The 27,711-nt window shown below is 42.0% G+C and overlaps 1 protein-coding gene across 2 annotated transcripts; it reads left to right on the top strand.

Moving 5' to 3' along the window:
* Positions 1–200: 200 nt before the first annotated feature.
* Positions 201–27,019, top strand: prr12a (proline rich 12a). 2 transcript variants are annotated; one of them, XM_044103370.1, is made up of 15 exons: positions 201–1,318; positions 3,025–3,182; positions 4,905–5,066; positions 5,904–10,597; positions 12,024–12,251; positions 13,100–13,793; positions 18,508–19,013; positions 19,789–19,905; positions 20,036–20,169; positions 20,553–21,334; positions 21,427–21,546; positions 22,679–22,776; positions 23,838–23,969; positions 25,469–25,564; positions 25,659–27,019. In XM_044103370.1, exons 1-15 carry the CDS (start codon positions 1,239–1,241, stop codon positions 25,791–25,793), a joined length of 8,136 nt encoding a protein of 2,711 aa, XP_043959305.1. In that variant the 5' UTR covers positions 201–1,238; the 3' UTR covers positions 25,794–27,019. The 2 variants fall into 2 exon arrangements, with proteins under 2 accessions (XP_043959305.1, XP_043959304.1); XM_044103369.1 differs by having other exon boundaries at positions 20,535–21,334.
* Positions 27,020–27,711: the final 692 nt, after the last annotated feature.

Below are 27,711 nucleotides of genomic sequence, written 5' to 3'. Positions count from 1 at the left end.
AAATCATTTTTTTAATCAATATTTTTTACTTGGTGTCTGGTATTTGCCATTACATTTCAGATTTACTGCTCCATTATCAAACCTTTAGAAAACATAGATCATTTGGCAGCATTTGGTTGGCAAATGTGTGTCAAAATCTGGATATGAATTTGCAAACTAAATTCTCCATCACAATAAATCTGGCTGTCTCGGGATTTTCTCCGCTTGCACTCGAATGCGTCTCAGCAAACTGCAGCGTGCAGGGCGAGCTGCTCGGTATTTGGCGTTGATTAATAGTTATCCCTTCAAAAAAATGAAAATGTGGAAGAGCGAGCAGGGCTCGTTGGCAGACTGGTAGCCGGTGAATGGAGGTCACAGCAGACACCGAGTGAGACACAGAGGAAGAGAGGGAGGACGGACAGCGGCTATCCGCCTTCAAAAATGGCGTCTCCGGAGGAAAATGAGTAAAAAATATTTAAACGCGGCCTATTTCTTTACACTTCCTCGTTCTGATTTTACGTATATTTTTCGTGTTCTTGCGTCACCCTTTGAGGTGTGAACGACCCAGTTTTTGCTTTTACTCGGGTGGCCTAAGGAGAAAAGAGGGGAGCGAGTATTTTGGGGGAAATAAAAGCAGCCCCGTTTTATTTTGATGCGTCGTTGCTGACAGCTAGCATCTGCTGCTAGCCCCACACAGCTCCGCTCCGGAGGGGGGTGGGAACCATTTGCATGCGAAGAGAGAGCAAGAGGGGGGGAAAAAAGAGATTTTCAAATTAGGGATTTTCTTTTTGCTCGTCCATGGGGAATGATTGCTACCAACGTGGCCCCGTCGATTGCTATCTTTTCTAGAGCTAGCATCAGCGTAGCCAAAACTAGCCTGAAGAAAGGGGAGGAGAGACGGTGGAAAAAGGACGCGTTCAAGTCAAATGTTTAAAAGCAATTCGCCCATTAGAGAGCAAATCCGCGGCATCTTCATCATGACCGTGACTCGTTTCAGACCGAGGAAATGATAAAAGCACAGGAAAAGGTGAAAGACTGGCTTTTTTTGGAGGTGGTTGGATTGTAACCCCGTAGACCCCCCTCTTTTTTCATCCAGCTTTCTCCTCCTCCCCACCATTTCTCTTTCAATATGCTGTTTTCCACTCCTGAGGACTTGCTTATGAAACCGGGGAAAATAGCTTGAAAGCGAGAACGTGGAAAGACTGGATATTTTTCGTGCCCTGCTACGTTCTCGTCGCTTTCACTGTAACCGCTCCTAAATGGATAGAAATTACCCGGGAACAGGATTTGGTGATTTGGGCGCAGGAGCAGGATGGAGTTACGACAGAACGGCAAAAAGGTAATGCATCGGGATCCAGACAATGTGCATGCATCAAATCCGTGCTACTTTGTGCAGGGCACTGTGTGACCTCCCGTGTAAACAAATTGGGCAGCCAGGAGCTTCATTTACAGCGCCGTGCGTAGTGCATTGTCATCCAAACAGTTTGCATAGTAATATTATTATAAACAGGAATGGATAAACGTGTGTCGTGGGGGTGGGCGGGGTGGAGAAAGGAGAAGGTTGGGGGGGTGAATTGAATGTGATTGACATACGTGGGGCTTTAGGTAGGACCTGGCGGGATGGATGGAGGTGGGGGATGTCTGAGTGTCCATTGGAATTATTGTTCCCTGTGTTGCAGGCCTGAACACAGATAAATTCATAGGGATTGATGGGAAAACTGCGAGGGGTGCAGACGCAGCAAACCCCCTCTCAGCAACCCCCCTGACAGTAATCAACCAGATAAACTGATGCATATTAATTAAACACCTACTACACTGTCACGCATAATAGAAACAGACGTATAGAAATAATGCATCACTGTTTAGATGTCAACTTGGGTGCGTTTGTGATTTAGCGGATTTGTGATGGTTTTGCTTGGTTTGGTGCTCATTTGCATATTACAGCTCTGCCAAAAAAAAAAAATCTCCTTCCTGTGCATCGAAGGTGCAATTTGCAATTTGACTCGAATAAAACCAGAATTCAGGTGAACAATTCAAATTAGAGAATGAAAGCTGCACAGAATGCGTGAAGGGGAGCTCTGTAGTTTAGCTTTGGTTAGCCTGGCAGCTAGCGCTCCGTGTTGCAGCGAAGCAAAGCAGAGGCCTGTCCACGCAAACATCATCCCCGCATTTCTGCTCGAAACGTTTAAGGGAAAAATAGATTTGCGTTATAAAACTCTAAAACGGAATATGGGCCTTTTATGAAAGCCTGTTTTTGCCAAACAAATATGCTTATTTGTTTTTGCATGCAGCTTAGCTCACATTTGCGTCGGGATGCACCATTCAGTTGTTAGCTGCATCGCCATACTAATTAGCAGTTACAGACATGCTAATTGTTTGTCTGCGGATCAAACCGACGATGTATCTATTTTTATTTAGCTGCACATTGCACTGCGGTGTCATATGCTTTATTTATACGCAACGCAGGCCTTTCACAGTTCGGGCCTAGTCTCTGCATTTCTCCCAAATGATGCTACCAAATGCTAGCATGCATCTGAACAGGCAGGCAGCCACGCATTTCATCTGCTTTCTGTAAGGCCAAATTATCCAGCTACAAAAAACATATAAAGGAAGTTAGGAAAAAAATATGCAACGAAATTGCCTTTTGATTCCGTTTTATTGATTGGAAGTAAGCCATTATTTTATAATTAAGTATGCCTCACTGTATAGACTTGACAGATTTATGACTACTGTAATAGATATTAGTAAAATGACGATGATTGTAGCTGTGATTCCTTCAAAAATAAATTGATTTCATTAATAGTTTTTGGTTTTCTTGTTAATAGAAAACTTAATTGTAATTTGGAACAAATATAACGAATTACCCTTATGATAGAAGAATAGAGTAATTCACTTGTGTGATTTTGTGTGCACTGAAGCTAACCTCCACCTAGTCGTTTTCAGGGGTCACATTTGGGAAACTGACTGGATTTATGTTAAATATGCTCTGAAGATTGATTGACACTTCCACCCTCCTCGCCCTCCCCATATCCTCTTCCTTCCCAGTCTGGTTTATGGGAGTTCCAGATCATCCCACCCTGACTCCGAGCTCCTTCACAGACAAGCCTACTCCACCCCACACCCTCTGCAGGGCTATGCCACCAATCACCACCCAGGGAGCTCTGGCCAAGGCGGGGCTTGGGGAGCAGCTGGACGGAGTTTGGGTAAGATAAATGTCATACCTTCCATGTCACCACCATAAGGGGCCCTGCCGGTGAATTATTTGGTCAGCCTGTGCAGGGTCTGGTAGGTTATTGTCGCAGACAAGTGTGCAAATTTTGGCTCAGTGAAGTTTAAACCCTGCATTCATTCCTGTGCAGCTTTGCAAGTGTTCTGCAGGTTGTTTTGAGCAACAGTGATTAGCATATTGAAAGGTGGATTTGGAGTTGCAGTGCTGCTTGCAAGTTTACATACATTCACCACTGAATTGAATTATGTAATTATGTTATTAATAATTCCATAATTATTATGATTTTTAACCATTCTTCTGGGTGAGAAATTGTCCCAGATATTATTACAATAAACAATAATATTGTTGTTTTGAGACCATTTTCATGGAATATAATAGTAATGTCATAATAATGCAAGAACACATTCTCAAAGATGAATAAACCTTAAATTCTTATGGAAATTTAACACTGAACTGGTAGATATTTTAAATATTCAAAATAAACAAAGCAACAGAAACTATAGATTATGAATGAATTATAAAGTCTCCTTTAACAAAATGTCCTACAAAAAGACTTATTGAGACCAAATCACCAGACTGAAGATTTTTCTCATCCAGGTTTTGGTAGAAAAAAAAGAGAATAATAAATCATGCAAATGGAAATGATTGCGCTCATTTTAATTGTCATTCAATTAATTGATTCATTGCTTATTTCAACAGGTCTAATTCTTCTGTCAGGTCAGACTGATTAGTATTTCAGTATTAAACCACAGTGGGGAAGTTCAGGTGTAACGTTGATTTACACTCAGATAAAAGTATAAAAATATATCGAAGCAAAATTAAAAATAACATGCTGTACAGTCAGAGCAAAATTACAATGCATTTATTAGAAATAGTGTACTCAACTCCAAAGGAATGTGCAACTGACTGAGATCATTTTAAGAAGTGTACAAAATGTGCATTTGAAAAAAAAAACCCAGATTATTCTCAATAAAAGAAAATAAAGCTGTGCAAACAACAGTTATGTAAATAACGGCAAAATTATTTGAAATTAGTAAAATAGTCCAAGTGTCATGATCATCCGGCATATAATTTGGTAAATTATAAAAACAAGTTTGAATTAAATTTTGGGTTTTCTTCACAAAGTTATACATGCTCAGAAATTTACTTACACCCATTTTGTATATAAGCATTTAGTTTTCATGTGTGTTTGAGATTATTTTCTTGTTGGACACCCAACTGAGTCTAGGTTGCAGAGTTCTGATCCAAAAAATAGCAAAAATAAATCAGAAGTTTGGGAATAGCTACAAAAGCCATGTGGTTACTTAGCAACCCGTTAAAGCACAACTTACTAAATATTAGTGGAAATTGATGTATGTTATTGGGCTTATATGGATCATTTTGGCTTATTTGAGCTAAAAGAAACAAAATTCAAAGTTTTTGATACTTCTTATGTTGTATAATAAATGTTAGCAACTTATATATTTTTTGAAGTTATTTACTTTATAAAATGACATTATAAATTATTAAATTGTTCTAAATACAAATTTTTGAATAAAGCTTTACATTTTTCACTGTTACTGTCCCTTATAGCTCAACATTTGTATAATCTATAGTTTTCTCTTTTATTTCTGTATTGTTTTTCCCACATATTAGTAAAAATATAGTTAAACTTTTTAAGCGACTGTTGTAATTATGTATTATTTCCTTCTGTAAGGTCTTTCTGGGCTGTTTGACACTGGCCTGCACCATGCCAGCCCCTCCGCTCCTGACGCCTCGGTCATGAACCTGATCTCAGCTCTGGAGTCCCGAGGTCCCCAGCCTCCGCCCTCCGCCTCCTCGCTCCTCTCTCAGTTCCGCACACCATCCTGGCAGACAGGTGGGGCCATGTTAAATCCTCCCTGATGTGTTGACATTCAACCAGACCCAATGTCAATATGACATTTAAAAAAATCAACCCTCCAATGTTTGCCTACATTAATATTCGGACAATTTGTGTGTGGGCGCATTCTGTTAAAAGATTTAAAAGGGGTCCATTATGCAAAATTCACATTTTGCACGTTTTTACTACTTACATTCGGGTCTCTACTGCTTCTAAAACAGCCCAAGCACTTAAAAAAGCCACCAAGCTATTTTTTGACAATAAATTAATGTTATTTTGGTGTCAAAAACCTCCCAATTGTTAAGTCATATTCAACAGGCGATATGCTGTCACCTAGCCACCAAGCAGAGCTCGAGCTCTGCTGGTTTTACCACTGTATGAGCTGTACAATGACTGCTGGATAAGATAAATGTTTTGTTGCTGACTTACCATTCAGAAACCATTTGCTACATTATTGTTGTTTGTGAAGGTGGCTCCACTTATGCTTTTCAAAGATGTACTGTTGTATCATTGTGCATCAGTTTGCAGCCATTTTCACATGCAACTGTAAAAGTTGAGTTGGGGGCGTGGCCAACAGCAGTTTATTTGTATATAAAGTGACAGGAGACCCTATAACAGCTCATTCTGGAAGGACATAGGCAGAACTAAAATTTCATTATATAAGAATTATTTCATGCAAAAGATGTAATTAACGTCTTTTATATAGCCTTTAGACCCGTCCCAATCTAAGTAACCATAATAGGTCACCTTTAAGGAGTTAACTGTACATAAAGCCTCTATTTAAAGTTATTTAGATGATTTGATTAATTTTCTAATGTTTTCCTTTTCTAACAGCGATGCACACGCCTGCTCCTCCTGAACTGTTCATCTCTGGAGCCCTCCCTGGCTCTGGATCCTTCCCATCCTCTTCAGCTCTATCAGCCTATCAACATCCAGCATCCTTCTCCAGTCGCTCTTTTCCCGCAGCCTCCCTTTCCCTCCAGGAAACGCCCACATTTAGCCCCACCTCCAACGGTCTGCTCTCCCCCCACGACCCTCTTATACACATCAAAGCGCCGTCCCAGTCCAGCCTGGGTTTTGATAGACTCCTATCGTCACAAGGTGCCGCTGCCGCCGCCGCCTACAGGGGCAGCCAGGACCCCACGGGCGCTTCGTCGGCCCAGGCATCTTCTGCCAGGCACCTGCAGTCGCACCAGTTCAATCTGCTATCATCTCAGCTTCAAGACCAGTCGTCCCAGCTGTACAACCCGTCCGTGTTCTCCTCAGCCCAGCCCCAACCTCAATCCCAGTCGCAGTCAAACTCGGCTCAGGAAAGGGCCATGCCCCGACAGGACAGCGTCATCAAGCACTACCAGCGGCCCTCGCCTGCTCAGTCGCAGCTCTCCTCCTCGGCTGCTCACTCTCTCCAGCACTATCTCAGCTGTGGAGGAGCGGGCTACCAGCAGATCGCCACCCACCACAGGCATGCTGGCCTTCCCTGCAGCCCGCTGGGTGACCAGAGCCCCTCCTCTGACCACAAGCCTGCTCCTCGCACTGAACAATATCGACCAATCATTCAGCCTCCCTACTCCTCATCTTCCTCTTCTTCTTCCTCTGCCGGAAAGGGTACAAAAAGTAGTTCAAGTAGTGGTTATTCTTCAGGAAGTTCTGCATCGTCATCAAGGACTCCTCATACGCCCCCCTCTGCTTCTTCAACCTCCTCCTCCTCGTCCTCTTCTTCTGCAACGTCAGGAGCTCACCCTTCAAACTCGATTCCAACGTCTAGCTCCAGCTCTGCTCCGTCTCGACAGCAGCCGCCCCCTCAACCTGCTCCCCCTCCCCCTACTTCTCAGCAGCAGCCTCCCTCCACCTCCACTTCAGCTCCCCAGTCTCTCCCCAAGTCTTGCTTGTCTGGTTACGGCTCCCCAGTGCCCCCTGTAAAGACCCCCACCTCTGCTCTTACTGGTCAGACTCCACCTCAACAACAGACTCAGTCATATTCTCCCAATCAGCCCCCTACATCCCACCTGGCACAGTCCTATGGAGGCTTCAACTCACCACAAGCCCAAGACCTGAGCTCTGGTACAGCTGGAAAAGGTTACGGAAGTTTAGGTGGGCGGAGCCATTCGTATTCCACTGATCTGTACGGAGCTGATTCTGCTTATGGATCACTGCCCTCCTCTTTAGGTGGAGCGGGCAGCCCATCACTTGGTTATGGAGCTCCAGGTCACTCACCTGCCCTTCTAAGGTCAAGTGGGTCCTCAGGTAGTGGAGCGTCTGGGGGAGGAAGCAGCAGCGGCGCAGGGAGCGGGAACTCCGGATCCGGAGGAGCAACGGGAAACAGTTTGACCAGCGAAAGAGGTGGAGGAGGCAGCGGGGGAGGTTCCTATCATATTCCCGACTCCAGCCCCTCTCCATCGGGCAACTCGGGCATAATCCGGCCGGGTCTGCACTCCCCAGTGCCCACCTGTCCCACTCAGTCTCCAGGAGGCGCTGGCTCAAATAAATACATTTCTTCTGTTCTCTCTCCTACTTTTCTCGCATCGCCCCAGGCATACCCTGATGCCAGAGGTCCTTCCTCCCAACCCCAGTCGTATCATTCCAATTCCTCCAAAGCAAAACCGGACGGATCTATGATGGGCGTGGGCTCCCAGAGATCCCAGGAGGAAGTGGACGACGATGACGAGTTCTTGATTCAGCATCTGCTGCAAGCCCAAGCAAGCCCCGCTCCTCAGGCTGCTCATCACCACGCTCAGCAACAGCCTCAGCAGGCATCGCAGCAAACGCAATCGCAGCCACAGTCCGTACCCCCGACCAGCGATTCGGGCAAAGGGATGAGTTATGACATGGGCAAGACCCCTGAGGAGAGGTACCACCCTCAGAGCGTTATACGTACGCACAGTGCGACGTCTTCTGCCGGGGTGGGGAATACAGGTTCTGGAGGGTCCATTTCTGGGCTTGAGAACCAGCTAGAGATGTCACTAAAGAAGCAACAGCATCAACACCATCATCAACCGCAGCAACCGCAGCAAAGGAGCGACCGATCTGTTGGGGGCAGCAGAAACGGCAATGGAAGAGGCAGCACCGAGCAAGTGCACTCGCACCTCCATCATCACGACGGCCTCGGTTCTGTTGTCCACTACGGCCGGGGCGACCCCTACAACCAACACTCTCTTGCCGCCCAACACTCCTCTCACAGTCAGCACGTGTCCTCGCATTCTCAAATGCCGCCTCACCAGATGGAGCTCCAGAAGAAGCCGCAGGAGCGTGCGGAAATCCCATATTCTCGGAAAACGCCGGAGCTGCAGCAGCAGCAGCACTCGCAGTCCCAAGCTGCTGTGTCCCTCATGGACTCCCCCACTGACCAGTCCCGTCAGCCGCCACACTTGCTGCAGTCGGTGTTATCCCACACCACCCGCAACAAGCTGGAGCCCCATCAGCCACACCACAAGATGGACTCCCACCGCCAACATCAACAGCACCACAAAATGGATCCTCTCCCTCCGCATCAACATTCGAAAATGGACTCCCACCCTCAGCATCAGCAGCACCAGAAAATGGACTCCCATCAGCACCCACAGCACCACAAAATAGACTCTCACTCTCAGCACCAACAGCACCATAAAATGGACTCCCATAGCCAACAGCAGCACTCCATCAGCCAGCAGCAAGCGGTGATGGAAGGAGCTGGCGGGAGACTGGGCTCTAGTAAACACCAGGCTCAGTCCCAGTCTCAAACCACCCAGCTCCAGCTTCAGCTGCAGTCGCAGGCGTTGGAAGTGGCAGCCGCCCACTACAACCATGGCGCACATCAGCATGACCAGAGCCAGGTCAAGCAGAGCTCCGTTGTCTCCTCCCTGGACATGCTGGAGCGCTCTCTCTCCCAGACCTCCAGCGCTGACGTTGGCGTAGCAGAAGACCGGCGTGGAGGACCAGGCAGCGCAGGGCGGAGCGGTGGAGGAGCCGGCGGCAGTGAGCACCACCGGCAGCCTCAGCAGGAGCCTCAGAGGCAGCACCCTTCCCACCATCAGCCGCAGCAGTCCCACCACTCGGCTCCAGAGCTCCACTCCTTCCTGACAGAGCCCGACATCGGCTTGTCCACACCGTCTCACATGCACCACCTGTCGCAGCATCACGCCCAGCAGCAACAGACTTCTCAACACCACCTTCCCCACCCTCAGCAGCAACCGCCTCACCCTCACCACATACCCCCGCCCTCTGGTTCAGGCCACCCCCAGAATCAGCCCGACCCCCAGCAACCGCTCCCAAGCCAGCTCGCCTCGCAGCAGAGCCAGCTGGACCAGCAGCGCTCTGACCAGCATCAGTTCGATACGGTCAGCCCGGTGGAGAAAGCAGACCAGAACCAACAGAGCAACCGCTTTGTTCCGTTAACCTCCATCTGCTTCCCAGACTCCCTCCTTCAGGATGAGGACCGCTCCTTCTTCCCAGGAATGGAAGACATGTTTTGCGCAGAGGACTACAAGTCGAGCTGTTCCGGCGGCGCCGGTCCAGGTCCGGAGGAGATGAATGAAAACCACCCTGGGCAGGAAGGGATGGACTCGATGAAAGCCGGACAGAGTGCCGGAGGAGCTGCTGGCGGTACCGGACCCAGTTATGACATGATGGGTCACCATGGTGGCGATCAGGCATATGAACCGTACTGTCACGGCCTGGAGGAACCCAACAGCAACACCATGACTCTAGATCTAGACTCTCTCAAAACCCACGAGCTTCCCTCTACGGTCAACACTGAACAGTTGGGTCTGATACAGTCCCAGCCTCCCGCCATGGGGATGGGCTCCAATCCAGCTGGTCCAAACAACGCCGGAGCAAAGCTCTCCTCTGGTCCTGGAGGAACTGGCTCTGGAGCCGGTTCCGGAGGCCTCCAGTCGCCCATCTTCTGCTCATCTCGTCCCAAGAAACTCCTCAAATCCAGTTCGTTCCATCTGCTAAAGGAGCGCAGGGACCCCAACACACTACCTAAGAAAAGCTACGCCCAAGAATATGAATTTGAGGATGACGAAGATAAAGCCGACCAGCCTGCCGACATTCGGCTGAACAGCCGCAGGCTGCCTGACCTTTTACCAGATTTAGTGTCCAGTTGCAGAAAGGGAGGAGGCGGCGGATCACTGAGCCCCTTAATGGGTGACATCGATTTTTACCACGCCTCTGGCTACTCCTCTATGGGTTCACACTCCATCCTTCCTCCAGACGGACCCAAGAAGAGAGGCCGAAAGCCCACCAGGCCAAAAAGAGAGGGTCCCCCAAGGCCCAGAGGCAGGCCGCGTATCCGCCCCATGCCGGAGCCCTACACCCCACGGGGCATGATGGGAGAGATGGGTGGATCAGGCGTTGGAGGGGGGTTCAGCATGGAGGGACGGGGTAGAGGTAGAGGGCGTGGAAGCCGAGGAAGAGGAGGAAGGAGGGAGGATATGTACATGGAGATGAGCGGGAAGGAGCAGGATCAGATGCATTCGCACCACCTGCAGCAGCAGCAGCTCCATCACCAGCCCCAACAGCAGCAGCATGAGCCCATCCCGCCTCTCAAGGTTGGTAGGCCTCCATCAAAAAACAGCAAAACAAAAAACAGATCTGATTGTTGTTGCAATAACAAATTTTACTGGACGATAAAATGTCCTAGAAATTATTGCGATAAACGATAATATTGATGTTTTGACACGATTTTCAAGTAATATCATAATAATAATAGCATAATAAGTTTGTCCTCTTAAACATCATTTAACTTTAATTGTGTAAAGAGAACTTAACACTAAGTCAGAGTTTCATAATTTCCATTCTGATTATTAATACTTTTTAAAGGCCAATCTCCATAATCCAGTGAATTTCTGGTTTCGGTTGTGTGCAGTATTTATTCATTTATTGCTTTTGGTCGTTTATGCATTTATTTTGGATATTGAAAATTTCAGTTCCAGTGCTAAATGTTCTTTACAAAAATAAAGTTTATTGACATTTGAGAGGTCAAACTTGCATTATTTTGCCATTATCATTATAGTGTCTCAAAACAACATTATCGTTATAATTTCTGGGAAAATTTATCGTCCAGCAAAATTTGTTACAATTTATGGCAGGCCTACTTGACACTGGAACGAGAAGATATTTTTAAATATCACTTTAGTAACTTAAATCAGCTGAAACATTTTTAATGAAAGGAATAGTAAAATATCAATAGTAAAATTATACCAGAACATTGAATTTTATGGTTTTCCTGAAATTGATCAAATGTTTTGCAAACTTGGACTGGAACTTACAATTATTTTAATTCTGATGATTAATTGAGTTCTCTGACTAAAGAAATGGCACATTCTTCAGATTTTTCACTTAACCATATAAACCTTGTTACTTAATATTGCAAATATACTAATTAAATTCTTAATAGAATTTAATACCATGGCGTTCCTTTATTGGATTTGAACCAAGTGAAGCTAAAACTGTGCCACTCCCGGAGTTTTGTCTAAGACAGATTTACGGAAAATAAGTGTTTTTGTCTTACATGTGCATATGTTTTGGATTAACTACTGCTCTGTATGTTTGTTTGTTTTTTTTAGGAAATTCCGTTTTTGAGTCTGTAAACTCCGAGCTAATGATTACTACATTAGCTGATTATTTGAGTAATCGATTAATTGCGATTAAGCTGATAAATTGTTTCAGCCCTAGTGTATTTTAGCCTAGGGCTGAAAATACACTAGGGCTGTTTGTATAGAGAAAATCTTCAGTAAATAAAATCTTGATCAACTTGTTTTATCATAACGCGCTGGAAAAACAAATCATCATTACTCTACTGTATGTAAACATCTGGCCCAGACTTTAGAAGATGTTGCGCTGGTGGCATTGTGAGGAACCAGACGTTGTTTAATATGATTAATTTGTCCCCACCCTTATTTTAAATTCATTTAATTTCAAATGAATGACTTTTAAGTCATCTTTAGATTCTTGACTTTCTCTCTGTTGATGCAGATCAAGTTGCCAGTTGGTACCCTGTCCTCCTCTGACGCCTTGCTGAGGACAGACTCTTTGTCTGGCACCGACCCGGCTTTGTCAGACGGCTCGGTTGGCTCGGCTCCGTCGCTCGGTTTAAGTCCTGGACCTCCCTGCAGCACTGAGAGCACCAGGAGCCAGGACAAGAGCAAACAGAAGAGCCAGATGATGAGTGAAGGAGTGGATGAAGAGGGACTGGATGAAAGGGTAAAAGTTCTTCCTATGAGGACAGAATGCTTCAGTTTAGGGCTGGGCGATGAATTGATTATATTAATCAAATTTTTGAGTTTTCAAATTTATATTTTTGGAGAATCTGGATTTTTTTTTTTGTGCCTTTCAGTGGTTCAGAGTGATGTCAGCTCAACTGGGCCGCCATCTTGTTCATGGAGTGTATTTTATAGCTTCTGTTTATTTGGATTTTGAATGGTCAATTATAAGAATAAAGTTGTATGGCAATAGTCAAAATAATACGAGAATGAAATCATCCATCCACCCACCCATCCATCCATCCACCCATCCATCCATCAGAAAAACAAGAAATTTAAATGAGGAATGTAGAGCAGCTTGTGAATTTGTTCTTTGGGACTGGTTTTATAGACCACACTTAATTCAAATACTTCATCTTTTAACACATCAGCATTAAATTATCAGTAACAAGACTTTGAATTGATTCTATTTTGAAGAAATAATTACATCAGACCATTATAACTCTAAAAGCTATTTTTCTCATTTCAGGAATTTTTTTCTCTTAAAATTGCATTGTCGTTCTACTAACATTATGACTTTATTTTCGTAATTAAAGACAAGTTTTTGTAGCCTTGTCCTTATGCTCTATTTTACAACTCACAGAAAGGTTGACTGAAATAAAAACCGTTTTTTGAAATTTTCTATCAGAAACGAAAGAAGAAAAAAAAATCTGTTTTTTTTTTTGTTTTGTTTTTTGAGATTTTGTTTTTACCCGACCCTACGGTAGTTCCATCACAGCAGCTTGAAGTTGAATGTTTGATAGTTGTGAGGTTCACTCCTACAGCTGATGTCTGTCGTGCTTCTTCCAGGGAGATGAGAAGGACTCTGAGTCCAAAGCTGGCTTTGTGGCTTCGTTCTTGGACTTCCTGAAGACGGGGAAGCGGCCTCCGGGTTTGGACATCTCGCCGGGAATGGACCACGACAACAGCGAGACGTCGCCCTGTAAATCCGGGGGTCTGCGCCCACTTTCTCCGGCGCCGCCTCCCCCGCCGCCGCCGCCTCCGTTTGGGGACGGCGAGGGGAATGGCGGACTGGCTCTCGGCAACTGCCCCAGCCCCAAGCGCTTAGAGGACGAGCTGAAGAGAAACCTGGAGACGCTGCCGTCTTTCTCCTCCGATGAGGAGGATTCGGTCGGGAAGAACCAGGACCTCCAGAAGAGCATCTCCTCAGCCATTTCAGCTCTGTACGACACTCCTCAGCTGACGTCCAACATCCAGGCTCCTCTTCCTCCTCCTCCGCCCCAGCCCCAGGCTCAGCCTATTCAGGCTCCCCTCTCCCCCACCATGGAGCCTCCCGCGCTGAGCCCACAGCCCACCGTGCAAACCGCACACTCCCAGCCCGAGTCTGACGAACCGGACATCCTTCCTCCAGAAGACGGGGACATGGAGCAGGACAAAGAGGACGAGATCGAAGAGGAACGGAGTACAGGAGAGGAAGAAGAGAGGGACATAACAGAGGAAAGAGAACCCCAGCTGGAGACGCTGTGCGCTCCTAAACTTGATGGTGAGTTTTACTGGAAATCTTACAATCTGGAAGATTTTTATCCTACAGATCGCTTGTTTTTTTTGTGTGTGTTTTGTTTTTTTAAACAGTAGGTATGGGCCAATAACCATGTTATGAAGAAGTCAGTTTCAAAACCAGGAAAATTCTCCGTCATTATGCCTGTCACAATATCTCATTTTGCTGAACGATAAATTGCCCCAGGAATTATTGTGGTAAACAACAATATTGTTGTTTTTAGACTATAATGTAATGATAAATATATAATAATATATACAACACTTATGAATAATATTTAAGTAATATATTCCTCTTGTCACAACTTGTCTGCATTTTAGATTTCTGCAATCATATTTTCACCTAAGGTTATGACACTGTCATAATTTCATGCCAGCCCAGAAAAGCAGCAGGATTTTCTGTAATCCAAAACGTCTGCTAAGTTCTGTATAAATTCTTCACTTATCTGGATAAGAGATTAAAATCACTCTTTTTTTTTTAAGACATACCTGGGCAGGAAGGTAATAACACAACAAACGCATCCTTATCTACTACAAACAAACAACCCAGTCATTCTACCAAACCCATAAGGACAAACCAGAACAAAAACATTCAGACCAACTCCCGGATTGTGGTCTGGTTCAGGTTTCTAATGTAAGCGGGGACAGAAAAGGTCAGAAACCACATGATTGTCAGATCTCCGTGTCTTTCCTGCAAGTCGTTGGGTTCACTGTGACTTGGTAGTTGCTTTTTAACTCGACCAGGGTTGTGTCAAAAGGTCTGAGTGATTTTGAAACCTTTGTTCATGGCTGTTGTTTTTCCTGTTTACCAAAGATGGCTATAATTACTTCTCTGTCAAACTATGTGGCAGGTTTAGGTGGGGCTTTTTCTAAACTTAGCTGTTTAGTTTCTGTCTGTTAAAAGATCTAAACAGATTGTGGTTAGTTGCCTTTGCTCAGGTTCTTTCTAGAGGTGCATCAAGAAATTGACTTGTGACTAGAATCAATCATCTTTCCTGTCACTCAAAAATCCAATCTTTTTCCAGTCAGTAAATACACCACATGACTCTCTTTGGTGTTGAAGTTGCTATAGAGTAAAGACTTCAGCTAACAATTATTTACTACTTGAGTAATTGAATCGGCACCTCGCGCAGATTTTTCATTTAACCTCAAGCTGATTTTATACATTATTAGAAAATAAAGGCAAAGAAATAATTAAATAAATTTTCAAAACGATAAAATAAACATTTTATTGCCTAAAATGCACAAGAATGCGTAGCATTTTTTTTAGTGCATACTTTAATCGTTTGTAGCAAAGAATGTCTGCAGCTAAAAAAAAATACATTCATTATTAACATGTTAAAAGCTCAGCCATTTTGGCTTGTTATGATTTCTTTGATAATTGAATTGCACAAGTTTATTAATAGGAGATTCTATTCCTGAATTTGAAGCAAATGAAGCTAAAACTGCCACTTGAGGAGTTCTGGGTAGGACATATTTACAGACAATTATGGGCTTTTAATTTTAAATGCAAAATGTATTTATATTTTGTGCAGTTTTGGTGTAATTACTGCTCCTTCATTACTGTCCATGTCACCACACAAATCCCCGTTCACCACCAGAAGCACAAACAGTAACAAGGTGGAAATAAGATAAAGTGGAAATAAAGCTTTTGTTATCAAACTGATAACAGTATGTTGAAAATGAAAACATTGGCTGATTTCGATGTTGATGATAATATAGTTGGCACTCTTAATTATCTGTCTGTGGTGTGTATAAAGAGAAATTTTGAGGAAATATACGAAGAAAAAGCATAAGTAATTTCAGGCTGCAATAAGGTGAGAGAGAGCAAATCTTTAAGCAGTTAAGAAGAAGGCTGAATTGAGTACATCCAAAGTTCTCTGTTTTATACTTTTGAGCATTTAACCTGTGCTTTAGGTGAAAATGTTTGGAACCTATTGGAAATTTTACCCAGACTGATGTTTTAGTGAAGCTAACTAAGCTAATTCCTCATAGTAGATTCTAGAGGTAGTGAAATATGCTAACTCTGTTATCAGTTCTTGTTTTACAACAACTGCACTGACATGTATTGCACATGTATTCTGGCTGACTGCCAGAATAAAAAAAGCACAAAATATTATTAATATAGTGCGTCTTTTATACAATAAGTCAAAATTAGCATAGCTCGTTGCTTCTGCAGTTTGTTTGGATGTTTTGCACTTGTGGTCAGCCAGTTTTATTTCTATACTAAGGAGGAATCAATGCTAGATTTGAGTTTTACTGACATTTCGTCATTCAGCTCTGCAGAGGCCTGCTGGCCAGCTGTTCAGCTAATCCAGGTGTGTCAGAAATTTAATACGTTTAAATGTATGTAACAAATTTTAAAGTCACAGGACAGCAGCCGATCTGATTTAAAATGTGTATGTAATGGTTAAGGAGTATAATGTTAGAACAAAAACAAAATCTTCTGTAATGTCTACCTTGATGTTTTATTATTCGTCTCAAATAAATGCACTAAATATATTAAAAATAAAGCACTCAAACTAATTGTGTCTCTAACATTGTTGAAATTTCTGCTACTTTGAAAGAGCAATAAATGATCAATAATCTAATGCATTGAAGTAGATTTAGCTTCAGATGTATATGTATGTTTGTTCTTAATCTAAATACTGTATGCTGAGAATGAATGTTATGCCATCATCTAGAAGTATAATTATTAGTGTAATACAGTGTCCACTAATTAAAACACGTGTCACTGGGTGGGGGAATCCTAGAAAGTGACATTCAGCCTAAAATAGAAATTATTCAAACATTTCACTCCCATTTCATCCAGTCATACTTTCATTTTGTTCTCATAAACAAAACATTTTAATCGATTGCTTATTAAGGCAGCACAATATGTGGAAAGTTTGTTACTGTAACATTATTGTGCACAGTGATATAACTGCATTGACTGCAATATGTTTTAGCTTTTTATTAAGCTTCTTGGCATTCAGGTTTTCTAGCTGCAATATCTTTTGGGACACTTTGTGTTTAACGCAGAATAAAATGTTTTAGAAGGTTATAAGTTCGTAAACTCATTAATAAACTATAATCAAGTTGTTTTAGTGCAGTCAATAAAAATCTATTTTGTCCAGTATAGATGGAGTCGATGTTTACTATGAAAGCAGAAAGACATCAACTGTTTTAATTGTTGTTTTTTTGTCACAAGTCATGTAGTTATTGTAACGTTCAGTGATATAATAGTGTTTCACTGGTTTTACTAATATTGTGCAACAAATTAATAGGTTTATTTTTAGAAAATAATAGAGGTGATTAGTAATAAAATGTTCAATTATGACCATGTTTTTTTTTTTTTTTTGGTTAAACTCCATTTTGTTTTCTTCCTGTTTGGTGGAGTTGATTTTTATGAAATATGACAGATTATGACCCCTGACCAAACCAAAATAACTCTGTCATCTCCTGCTGGTGGATAAATGAAATGGCATTTTTTAATCCAATTAATCATCAGAATCAACTATGGTTTAAGCGATAATTAAAACAATCGTTTCAGTCCATTCAGGAGGAACAGCTGAGTCTGTGGTTCAGTTAAACCTGACTACTCGTCTAACGGGAATCTCTGAGCGAGGCTTTAAAAGCATAAAACTTCAACTATTAAGCAAACTGAAGAAACCTCAGATGAGAGCTGGAATATATTCCAGAGACGGTTATGGGTGATTCACAACAACCTTGTTTAGTCCGCTTTAATCCAACACCAATCCGTTTGTCTAGAAAGTCCGGTTTGTTTGCGGAGGTGTGAATGCTAATCGAACTCTTAAAAACCTTGGTCTTTAAGGTTTGGTTGAAGTAAACTCTGACTCCAAAAGCAGGAAGCGAACCATTGTACAGGGCATTCTGGGTAAATACAACTAAACCAAACATGAGTCTGGTGGTAGAGGGAGAAATGTCTCATTGTCTTTCACCAAAAGCAAAAAAAATAATTCTACAACCTCTAAAATCTTACATTTTGTGGAGAAGGAAGTTGTGTTCAGTCTCTCCTTCAGAGGTTTTGTGTTGCTTCATGTAAGAGTGATAAAATTATCATTAAGTGATATAAGAAGAAGGAAAGGATGGACAATGTTATCTGCATGGTTGATATTAGCTGTGAAATTTAAATTTCAACATCGGCCATTCGGTCAAAATAAGTCACTGATTTAAAAAGCTTGTTTTTATGAGAAACCAGTGATGAAGCACAACACAAAGTCATAAGAAAGTGTTGAGTATTAACACACAACTGATGTGCTTCTCACTTGTTGCTGGTGAACAGGTTGAGTTTAGTTTTGTGAAAATTTACAAATTATCTCTGTTTGAGTGTTGTCATTGTCTTAGAGAGCAGACGCCATGAATAAATTTGACATTAAGCATAAGTTGAACGTGTTGCATCATTTTTAGCCTAATTTTTAGCATTTGCTTTTGGTAGCAGGCTAATTTGACAAAGATTATGCAGTGTTTTAATTCCACAGTAGAGGAAGCCAATTAGTTTCAAAAAGTAAGTATAAGAAAAATATCAGCCAAATTAGTTTTAGTATGTTGGCATATCAGATATCGACCAAAAATCCAATATTGTGCATCTCTAAAAGGAACAAATGTTGCATCTTTGGTCCCCAGTCGAGTGTATCTGAAAACGCTTTCAAACTGGAGTTCACCTTTCATGAATGTGATTTTCTCCTTGTTCCTTCCAGCTCCTCTTCCTGAGATTCCTCCAGAGCCAGAAACTCCTGAACAAGCGTCTGCCCCTCCATCTCCTGCTTCATCCTCCTCTCCCTCTCACTCGCCCCTTCCTCCCCTTTCACTCCCCTCACCTCAACCTCCTCAAGAGGAGGAGCGGGCCGATTCCCTGCCTCCAAGCCCCGCCGCTCCCACGTCTCCTTCGCCTCCACCTGCACCTCCTGAACCAGCCGCTCTCCCTCAGCCGACCACACCGCCTCCAGCTTCTCCTCTTCCTCCTCCTGCTCTGCCTCCTCCATCCTCGGCCCAGAAGGAGTCCCCCATGCCGTCGCCGGAGTCTCCTTCGTCCCCCGAAGAGCCTCCGGCCCCTAAGATCACATCTCTGCACCTCGCCCAGAAGCAGGAAGATGCAGCCATTGTTGGAGAAAGTGAGGAGGATGAGAGCGAAAGCGGAGGAGAGGGAATCTTCAGAGAAAGGGACGAGTTCGTGGTCCGGGTGGAGGACATCCGGACTCTCAAGGTATGATTGTGTCTAATTAGAGCTGGCCAACGAGTCAACATTACCTTTTTGTAAAATTGGGATTTTTTTCTCCAATGAATTCTTTGGTTTTTCTTAGTTCAGAGTGTCGGCCCGTCCAGGGACGCCATCTTGTTTTCACAAGCATGTTTTACAGCTTCTGCTTATTTGGACTTTAAACTCTACGACGGAGTTTAGAGTCACACTAATAAAAAAAATTATTATGTGGTAATCTTGAAATATTAAGACTTTATTCTCAATATTTTGACTTTATTCTCATGCATTCTCTATTATCACAATATGATTTTATTCTCATAATATTACGGGTTTATTCTCATCCGAGTTTAAAATAAGGGATGCTGAGCATCTGGGGAAGTCTTAATAATAAGCAAATTCTGCATTTTCTAAATTCATCGTTAAAATGATTAGCAGTAGCAGGACTTTGAAACAATTGTGAAAACGACTGAGTCTATTTAGAAGATAGAACCACAGACTTGGGTAATCACATCAGATCTTGACGATTACAGAAGATTTTTTTCCTCATTAAAACGTAATTTTAAGAAGTTCTTCTGACAAATTTGCACTTTAATACTTTCAGAAGTGATGCTTGCAATAAAGGCCACTTTTTGAGAATATTTTAGATTGAATCTGATCTTGTATGAAAATATCAGAGTTTTTGTTTTTAGTCCTCACCGGTCAGTCATCGTATGCAGTAGGTTGTAAATGTTCGTCTCTGTTTGTGTGACTGAACCGCTGTGCGTCCTGCGTTTGTGCACAGCTGGCTCTGCAGACGGGCCGCGAGCCGCCGCCCATCTGGAGGGTGCAGAAAGCGCTGCTGCAGAAGTTCAGCCCGGAGATCAAAGACGGCCAGAGGCAGTTCTGCGCCACGAGCAACGTGAGTTCTCACCTCCCACCGCCCGTTAACCGTCCTGTTTCAACTTTACACTCTTCCATGATTAAACAAACAAACAGAACATCTTATGTTGTTGCTTTTACAAACTTCTGAAAATATACTTCTGTTCTAGTATCTCGGCTACTTCGGAGATGCTAAGAGACGCTACCAGCGGATATATGTGAAGTTTCTGGAGAACGTTAACAAAAAGGATTATGTGAGGGTTTGCTCTCGGAGGCCTTGGCGGCGATCTGCTCCTGGACTCAGGTAACTTTCTTTAATATTAACATTCGGTGCACCCCTAGCTGTAAACTTTAGCCACAGTAGAATAACGTAACATCATCAGCAAATGGAGTAAGTTACAGAATATGTTATGGAAAAAAGAAACTTGGGGGACCGAGGAGAAAACCTTGTGGTACACCACAGGCATCTTCTCAGCTGAAAAGGTTTTTCATTTGAAACTGAATTGTTCTTTTGGGATAAATGAAGTATCTTGAACTTGAACTGGAATCACCAGTGGGTCCTACAGTTTATTCTCTATATTATTGGACATTACCATTTATCATTTTTCTAATTGGCAATCATTAATTTAGTGCTAGAAGTTAAGCTTCCAGTTATATTTTATCTAACAGGCGACAGTCCCTTCCTAGAATGGCGTCCCCACCTGCCACCCAGGCACCACCACCACCACCGCCACCACCTCCTCTTCCAGTGAGGGCAGCAGAGAAAGACGAACGACTGACTCCACCTGTCCATCAAGAACAAAAAGAGAAAACGTCCAAACCAGCAACCACAACAGAACATCAAGTGAAGAAGGAGGCTGCAGCCGCTGTGCCCAAAGCCAAAGAGAAGGAGAAAGAGAAGGAGTCTGAGAAGGAAAGAGAGAGGATGAAGCGGGTACAGATACAGCAGGAAAAGGCGGAGAAGCGGATACAGATGCAGCAGGAAAAGGCGGAGAAGCGGATACAGATGCAGCAGGAAAAGGCGGAGAAGAGAGCACAAATACAGCAAGAAAAGGCGGAGAAGCGGGTGCATCCGCAGCAAGAAAAGGCGGAGAAGCGGGTGCAGCCTCAACAGGAGAAGCGGGCGCAGCCTCAACAGGAAAAGGCGGAGAAGCGGGCGCAGCCTCAACAGGAGAGAATGGAGAAGCGAATACATCCACAGCAGGAGAAAGCGGAGCGGCGAATACAGCAGCAGCAGGAGAAGGTGGAAAAACGCGCCGGAGCTGCGGACCGCGGTCGGACAAAGGATGATAAGAAAACCTTGGAGAAGAAGGAGAAGGAGAAGGCCGAGCGACCTCCCAAGTCCAAGTCGACTAAAGTGAAGGCCGAACCTCCACCCAAGAAGAGGAAGAAGTGGCTGAACGTACCCTCATCCGTACCTTCGTCTTCTGACTCCGACTCCTCTGACGAGGCGGCGAGCGAGAATGAAAGTGAGAAATCAGTTGGATTATTACGCCCTGCGTTTTGCTCAGTATGCGTTTTCCATTTTCCAGCTGTAACCTGTTAATGTGTCCCCTCTCAGTGCCAGTTAAGGGAGGAGTGGACAACCGGGCCATGAGGGAGATGTTCAGGAGCTACGTGGAGATGCTGGTGAGCACGGCGCTGGACCCAGACATGATCCAAGCTCTGGAAGACACAGACGGTGAGAACGCCTCCAACTTTCTGATATTGATGCACCAGTCGACTTTTTTCACTTCTGATACCGACAGAGATATCTGAGGTTTATCGATTAATCAAATCTAATTTTATGTGTGATACACATTTCACAACAAGGCATTTAAACGTGCTTTACAAAATTACAAAGCCATAGAACACAGTGTACAACTGAAACACTACATTTTGCCATTGTTGCACATCAAATTGTTACTCAATGTTTCATTGATTATGTTTCAAAAGCAACTCTAACCAGCTGGGTTTTCAATCTACATGTAAAGGAACTCAGTGTTTCAGCTGTTTTGCAGTTTTCATGAAGTTTGTTTAGAAAACTAGTACCGGCTGATAAGAGACAACAGCTTTGATTTGACTTAAAATGTTTCCCTTTTTTAAAACTGACATAAAATGTTCTGAATTGTGCAGCATAGTTGCATACACTCTTAGCTTCACAAACTTTGTAAACATTTAAAAACAACTTTATTTTGTTCAGTTTGTACAAAATAAATAATAAACTAACAAACATGATAGGTAGACTACTTGCTCAAACAATTAAAAAACAAAATGTAACAATTAAGATTTCTAAATATAATGTAAAATAAGTACAAAGCATGACGTCACCTAGAGGAGAAAGCATAGAATTAGAATCAATAGATGTTATGGATCGGACACATTATCCCTAATAGCAGATCTGGAATTGAATATTGGACCGATACAGATATTAATATCGAATCAGTGCATCTCTAGTTTGTAACCCGATCAGACTTTCCTGTCTGTGTGTGTAATGTACAGGCGGATTTATTTAAAGACATTAAGTTGTTTTGCCTTTAAAATAGGAAGTTAGGTCAGGTTGAATAACCGGCACTGCTGCCAAGTGTCAGCTTGCTAGGCCAGCTGAGCAAACTTACTTCAAAGCAGAAGAGGATTAGTTGACTGTTGAGTTTGCATATTCATACCGGCCCTTTAATGAGTCCTCAAGCTTAAATAAACAAGGTGTGACAGACTGGAAAGGCAGATCCGCTGCCAGAACGAGCTGCTCTACGTTTGGCCCTTGATATTAAAATGACTGGCAGCTGCATGAGTGATGAGTAATGAAAACCTTCCTCATCCTGATTGGTCGGCAGATGAGCTGTATCTGCCCCCGATGAGGAAGATCGACAGCATCCTGAGCGAACAGAAGAGGAGGTTGTTGAGGAAAGTCAGCATGAGTTCCCAACACCAGGTAATCCGTCCTGCCTGACAGCTTCAGCATTTCAGCTTTTTCTTTATTTAATTTGTGCTTTTTCTTGATTTAAATCCTTCAAAATGCTTGTGTGTTTTCAAGGTTTGGATGTTGCTTGATTTATGTGTAAAGTCCTTGAAATTGCTTGATATTTAAACTGCAGTTTAAATAAACTGCACCAGTGCAGGTGCTACATTTTGAAAATATTATTTATATCTGAAACCAGGTATTTAAGGATAACGAAAAGATGCAGGCACATTTTTTCTCACCGTCTGAAGTTGAAACTTCTCCTGTTTTAGCTCAGTTAGTAACAGAAATTCTTTCTACAATTTTTTTTTTTTATATTTTGCAACTTTTTCAGACCAGTCAGGTATGTGTGTGTGAGACTTTTCAAAGCATAAAAATGTGCTATATTCTAGTTTACCCTTTTCCTGCTGTAGAATGTAGAATACTGTTGCATTATATTATTAATAAACGTAATAAATAATGTCATTTAGTATTGAATTGAAACAGTTTTCTTTTGTTCATTTGGATAGTATTTTTTTCAGAGTGGTGTGGAAAAAGTTTGAGAAACCAAAAAATGCCTGGAAAGTTCTTAAATTTTACTGTGGGAAACATTTACAACCCCTTTTATATGCATGTGATTATTATCTACATACATCCTATTATTATTATTACGTACACTGCAGCTAATTTACTTACATCTGTATGTCAGTAAATTTAAATCTGATCCAAATGTTTATTCGATGCAGTAATTTATTACAAAATAAATTTTGTTTGCATCAAATTGATGTTTTTTTCTTCATAAAAGTCACTGAAAACACAATCTTTGATTATTATTTTTTTTTAATCCAGCGTTCATTTTTGAATTTTATCATAGCTTCATGTCTGCTAATAGAGTTGACCATTAGAAAATACTAAATAACAATTTAGAAAAAATCTAATTAATCCTTCCATTGTTTAATGTTTGGGTCTTGGTAGCTAAAAAAAATTAAAACCATGAAATAAACTACAACTTTTGTCTCCTTCTAAGCAACTTTTTCCCTGTTTTTGTTTGTCAGGATGTTCTGCATGCTTACCCCCAAATGATGACGGACTCTCTGGACACCGTGGTGGTCAGGGTGCGGCTAACCGGCGACGCCTACAACCGAAAGACCCTCAACAGAGTCAAGAAAACCCTGCCTAAACCACAGGTAGCGTCACAAACATGGATTATTTCACTTACCAGACTTACAACAACATCAGATGTTGAAGTTAAACATAAAATACTTATATAAAGTCTAGTTTTTGTCCAATCTTTAGCACATATTCTAAAAATGTCTTCATTTTAGTGAAAACTCTCTTCATGCACCTGCAAAAACGTCTACTGCATATCAGTCCGAGAAATATAGAATTGTTTGAAGTATTTGATGAATATGTGCAGAAACCGGTGTTTCTGATTATTTTTCTACTGTCAAAAATGAGAAAAAACATCAAATTTAAGTGAAAATAAAACTCTTATGTTTGACACACGTCAACAGGAATAAGTGTCGTGTTGTGTGTGTTTATATATAAACACTGAAACTTTGGTTTCAGTGTTTCAGTGAATTAACCTTTGCACTAAATGGGGAGTAACACCTGCTGCAAGTTTGCAGAACAGCTTCACGTTTTCTCTTTGCCACCCAAAATAATTCAGACTAGCAGAGTGAAGTTACGGCAAAAATGTGTGAAAGTGTTGAGGAGGAATTCTGGGAAATTTGGAAACTTTTTGTGGGAGCACAACCATCAGTTATACTTCTGTGTTTTATTTTAGACAATTTATTTGTAAATTTTAAGAAAAAAATTGTATTGCCCTCATATCTATTTCGCCTTTTCTTACTGCAGTGTATTTTATTGAGGTTTAATTAGTAATTGTTTAAGTGATGAGAAAAACACTTGATTTTGACATTTTCGCCGGTTAAAATCTGAAAAAGTGGCATATGTTGTTTTTATTTAAACCGACTTTTTTTGGCCTGCTGGGCAAAAACTTTCTGCTGTAAAAGGCAGAAAACTAATACTGCGCATCCCTCTGTGTAACATGGTGGTGGCAGCATTATGGTGAGGATGGGGCATATTTCAGGACAATAAAAACATGTTGGCAGCAGCAGAGGACTGCCTATCTCTATTCTAAGCTTTATTGGACGATAAATTATCCTAGAAATTATTGTGATAAACTATAATATTGTAGTTATTGTAGTATTTTGTGTAATATAATGACATAATGCAAGCATTTTGCTCAACAATCAATAATTTCTAAACTATGGAACTGGAATATCTATAAAAATAAATAAATAAAATGGAAAATAAAAACCAAATGCAACCAAAAACATTAATAATTAGGCTCAGGCAGTTATAATTAGGCAAAATTGTTTAGTGAATTTTGAGCTTGTTTTGATTTATCATGCAATTAATTGATTTATTCCAAACATTCAGTCAGAGATTCCATTAAATAATGTGGATCAAATCATGTTAGAGTGTTGGAGTGGCCTAGTCAAAGCTCATACATAAATCCATTTGGGAATTTATAGGAGGACTGAGAAATCGTTGTGATAAGGTTATGTCCAGTTTCAAAGGAAAAATGTGTAAAAATGTTACAAAAATCCCAATAAATCAAATTAAAGTTAGAATTTTTCTTTAATTTTTCCAATAACTCCTGACTCGTTTCTTCCTTCAGGACCTTAAGCTGTCGTCTGAGACGTACCGGATATACAGTCTCTACCACTCCCTGCATCACTATAAGTACCACACCTTCCTGCAGTGCAAGAAAGAGGTCAGTTGACTCCAATCATTTCTTTAGGATTTCTGTGTTTGGCGTGCCGAAAGCTTTGCGTTTGGCTCAGAGCTGCCTGTGTTTGCGTTCGCAGACCAACACCATCGAGCAGGCGGCCGAGGATCCGGGCCAAGAGGAAGTGGTGCAGCAGTGCATGGCCAACCAGAGCTGGCTGGACACCCTCTTCAGCTCCTTCATCGAGCTGCTCACACTCAGCACCAAAGCCTGAGTTCGCCTCATGAGGAGACACACAGAGAGCTAAACTTAAAAAAAAAAAGAGAAAAGAAATAATAAATAAATAAAATGAGAATCTGGAGGAAAAGCCCAGATGAATCCCGCTGTACAGTCCCCAGACCCTCTTCGAAAATCTCTTCAGATCCGAGCAGGAAGTTTTCCAGGCCCTCGACGAACACAAGAGGGCCTGTTGACCCGACCTCGGACGCTGACCTGTTTTTATTTTGTCTTGTTGTTGACCAATCACTAAAGAAATGTCTTACTTTGTGAGAGTGGGACCCTTCTGGATGAAAGGAGAGGGGGAACCGGATCGTTGTTTAAAACAAAAAAAGAAGAAAAAAAAGACGGAGAGAGAAACCAGGAGCCGGAAAACCAAGTCAACGGAGGAGAGTCACTGACGTCTTGTTAACTGTGTCATACAAAGACAATAGTTCAAAGAGAAACTATTACCGCTTAGTTTTTACATAAATTATTTTTTTGAAAAGACTAACATCAGCTGTCGGCTTTTGAGGAGAGGAAGGCGGCGGGAGTGCTTTGTGCTTTCTGAGCAGCGCCATCGCGGATAGCAACGTGGGAAGTGTTAGGGGGCGCTCTCTGGTCGTCATGCGCTTACGTGGACGGGCAGCACCAGTCGGCCGTGTGTAATATATGAACGCATTTTTATTATTTATATGAGGAGGTTTTTAACTTAAAAACTCTCACACGCGCTGGTTTGCTGCCCCAGACGTTTAAAATAGCTTTTTATTTTCCACAGGATCAGTATACAATCATAACCCACATATCCGAGTCGTCTTCCCCTCTATACAGAAGAACAGGCGTCGAGACAGAACTATTGTATCAAATACAGTGGGTGTAAAATTGAAAAAAAATGAGGAAAAAAAAAAACAAAAGAAAAAAGAATGGTAACATTTATTTGAAACTTAACATTGTTGTGCTTCAGTTCAATCATCAGTCATGCAGGTGCAAAGAAAAGAACTATTCCTTCCCCGTGTGGGAAGGAGGAATATAAATAAGTAATATTTAAAGAGGAAATAGTCATTTCATTTTTATCATTTTGATGTCTGTGCATACTATGACTTATTTTGAAAACAATCTGATTTTCCATAAAAAAGGAAAAAAAAAAGATGTGTAAATACTGTACAGTTCTTGATGAAACTCTTTGTCCTTCTGTACATTAACTCTCCTGTATTTGAAAAACAAATAAAATCTACAAAGAACAAATGGTTTCGTTTCCTTCAGCTCAATGTCGAGACTCGGGGAAATGTTTCCCATATCTCGTCACATTTCATTGTGAGGAAGAGATGAATTTTTTCTAAATTAAAATGAAGGAAAGTTAAAGATGGCTGCATCATGCTGTGTTATTGCCTTTCTGCAGCAGTAAGAAACTTGTTCATAGGCTGAAAAATGGTTGAATTTTGAATTCTGCAGGAAAATTACCCTAAACAAAGAGCCATAGCGACAACTGAATGGTTTAAATGAAAGGATATTCATGTGCTAGAATGGTGTAGTCAAAGTTCAGACTTGAAACAAATTGAGAATATATAAAATGATTCAACTGCTCTACCTGTTAAATCTCAAAAAGCTTGAGCTGATTTGCGAAAAAGAATTTGCCAGTACTCAGGATGGTCGAATACAAATACACACCACACTTTTCAGATATTTTATTTCAGAAATTGAAAAACTCCTCTACCTTGTCTGTCACACAAAAAATCTCGATAAATTAAATTGAATCGTTTCGTTTTTATGTAACAAATTGAAAGGTGAAAAGTTCCAATATGTGAATACGTTTACAAAGCATGGTATGTAAACTGGTGGACCAAAAATGTGGATTTTGTCAGATAATCCCAAATCCACTGAAATTTTGCAGAATAAATTTTGACATTTCTTTAATGCTCATTTAACGATGTTAGACA

This window comes from Gambusia affinis, linkage group LG20 (assembly GCF_019740435.1).
Source record: "Gambusia affinis linkage group LG20, SWU_Gaff_1.0, whole genome shotgun sequence".
Lineage (NCBI taxonomy): Eukaryota > Metazoa > Chordata > Actinopteri > Cyprinodontiformes > Poeciliidae > Gambusia > Gambusia affinis.
This window is presented reverse-complemented; position numbering and strand designations above follow the sequence as displayed.

Coding starts and splice junctions, on each gene's coding strand:
- prr12a (XM_044103369.1), top strand. CDS start 1,239: ATGGATAGAAATTACCCGGGAACAGGATTTGGTGATTTGGGCGCAGGA. Junction 5,067..5,903: donor CACACCATCCTGGCAGACAG/GTGGGGCCATGT, acceptor CTTTTCTAACAG/CGATGCACACGCCTGCTCCT. Junction 12,252..13,099: donor AAGAGGGACTGGATGAAAGG/GTAAAAGTTCTT, acceptor TGCTTCTTCCAG/GGAGATGAGAAGGACTCTGA.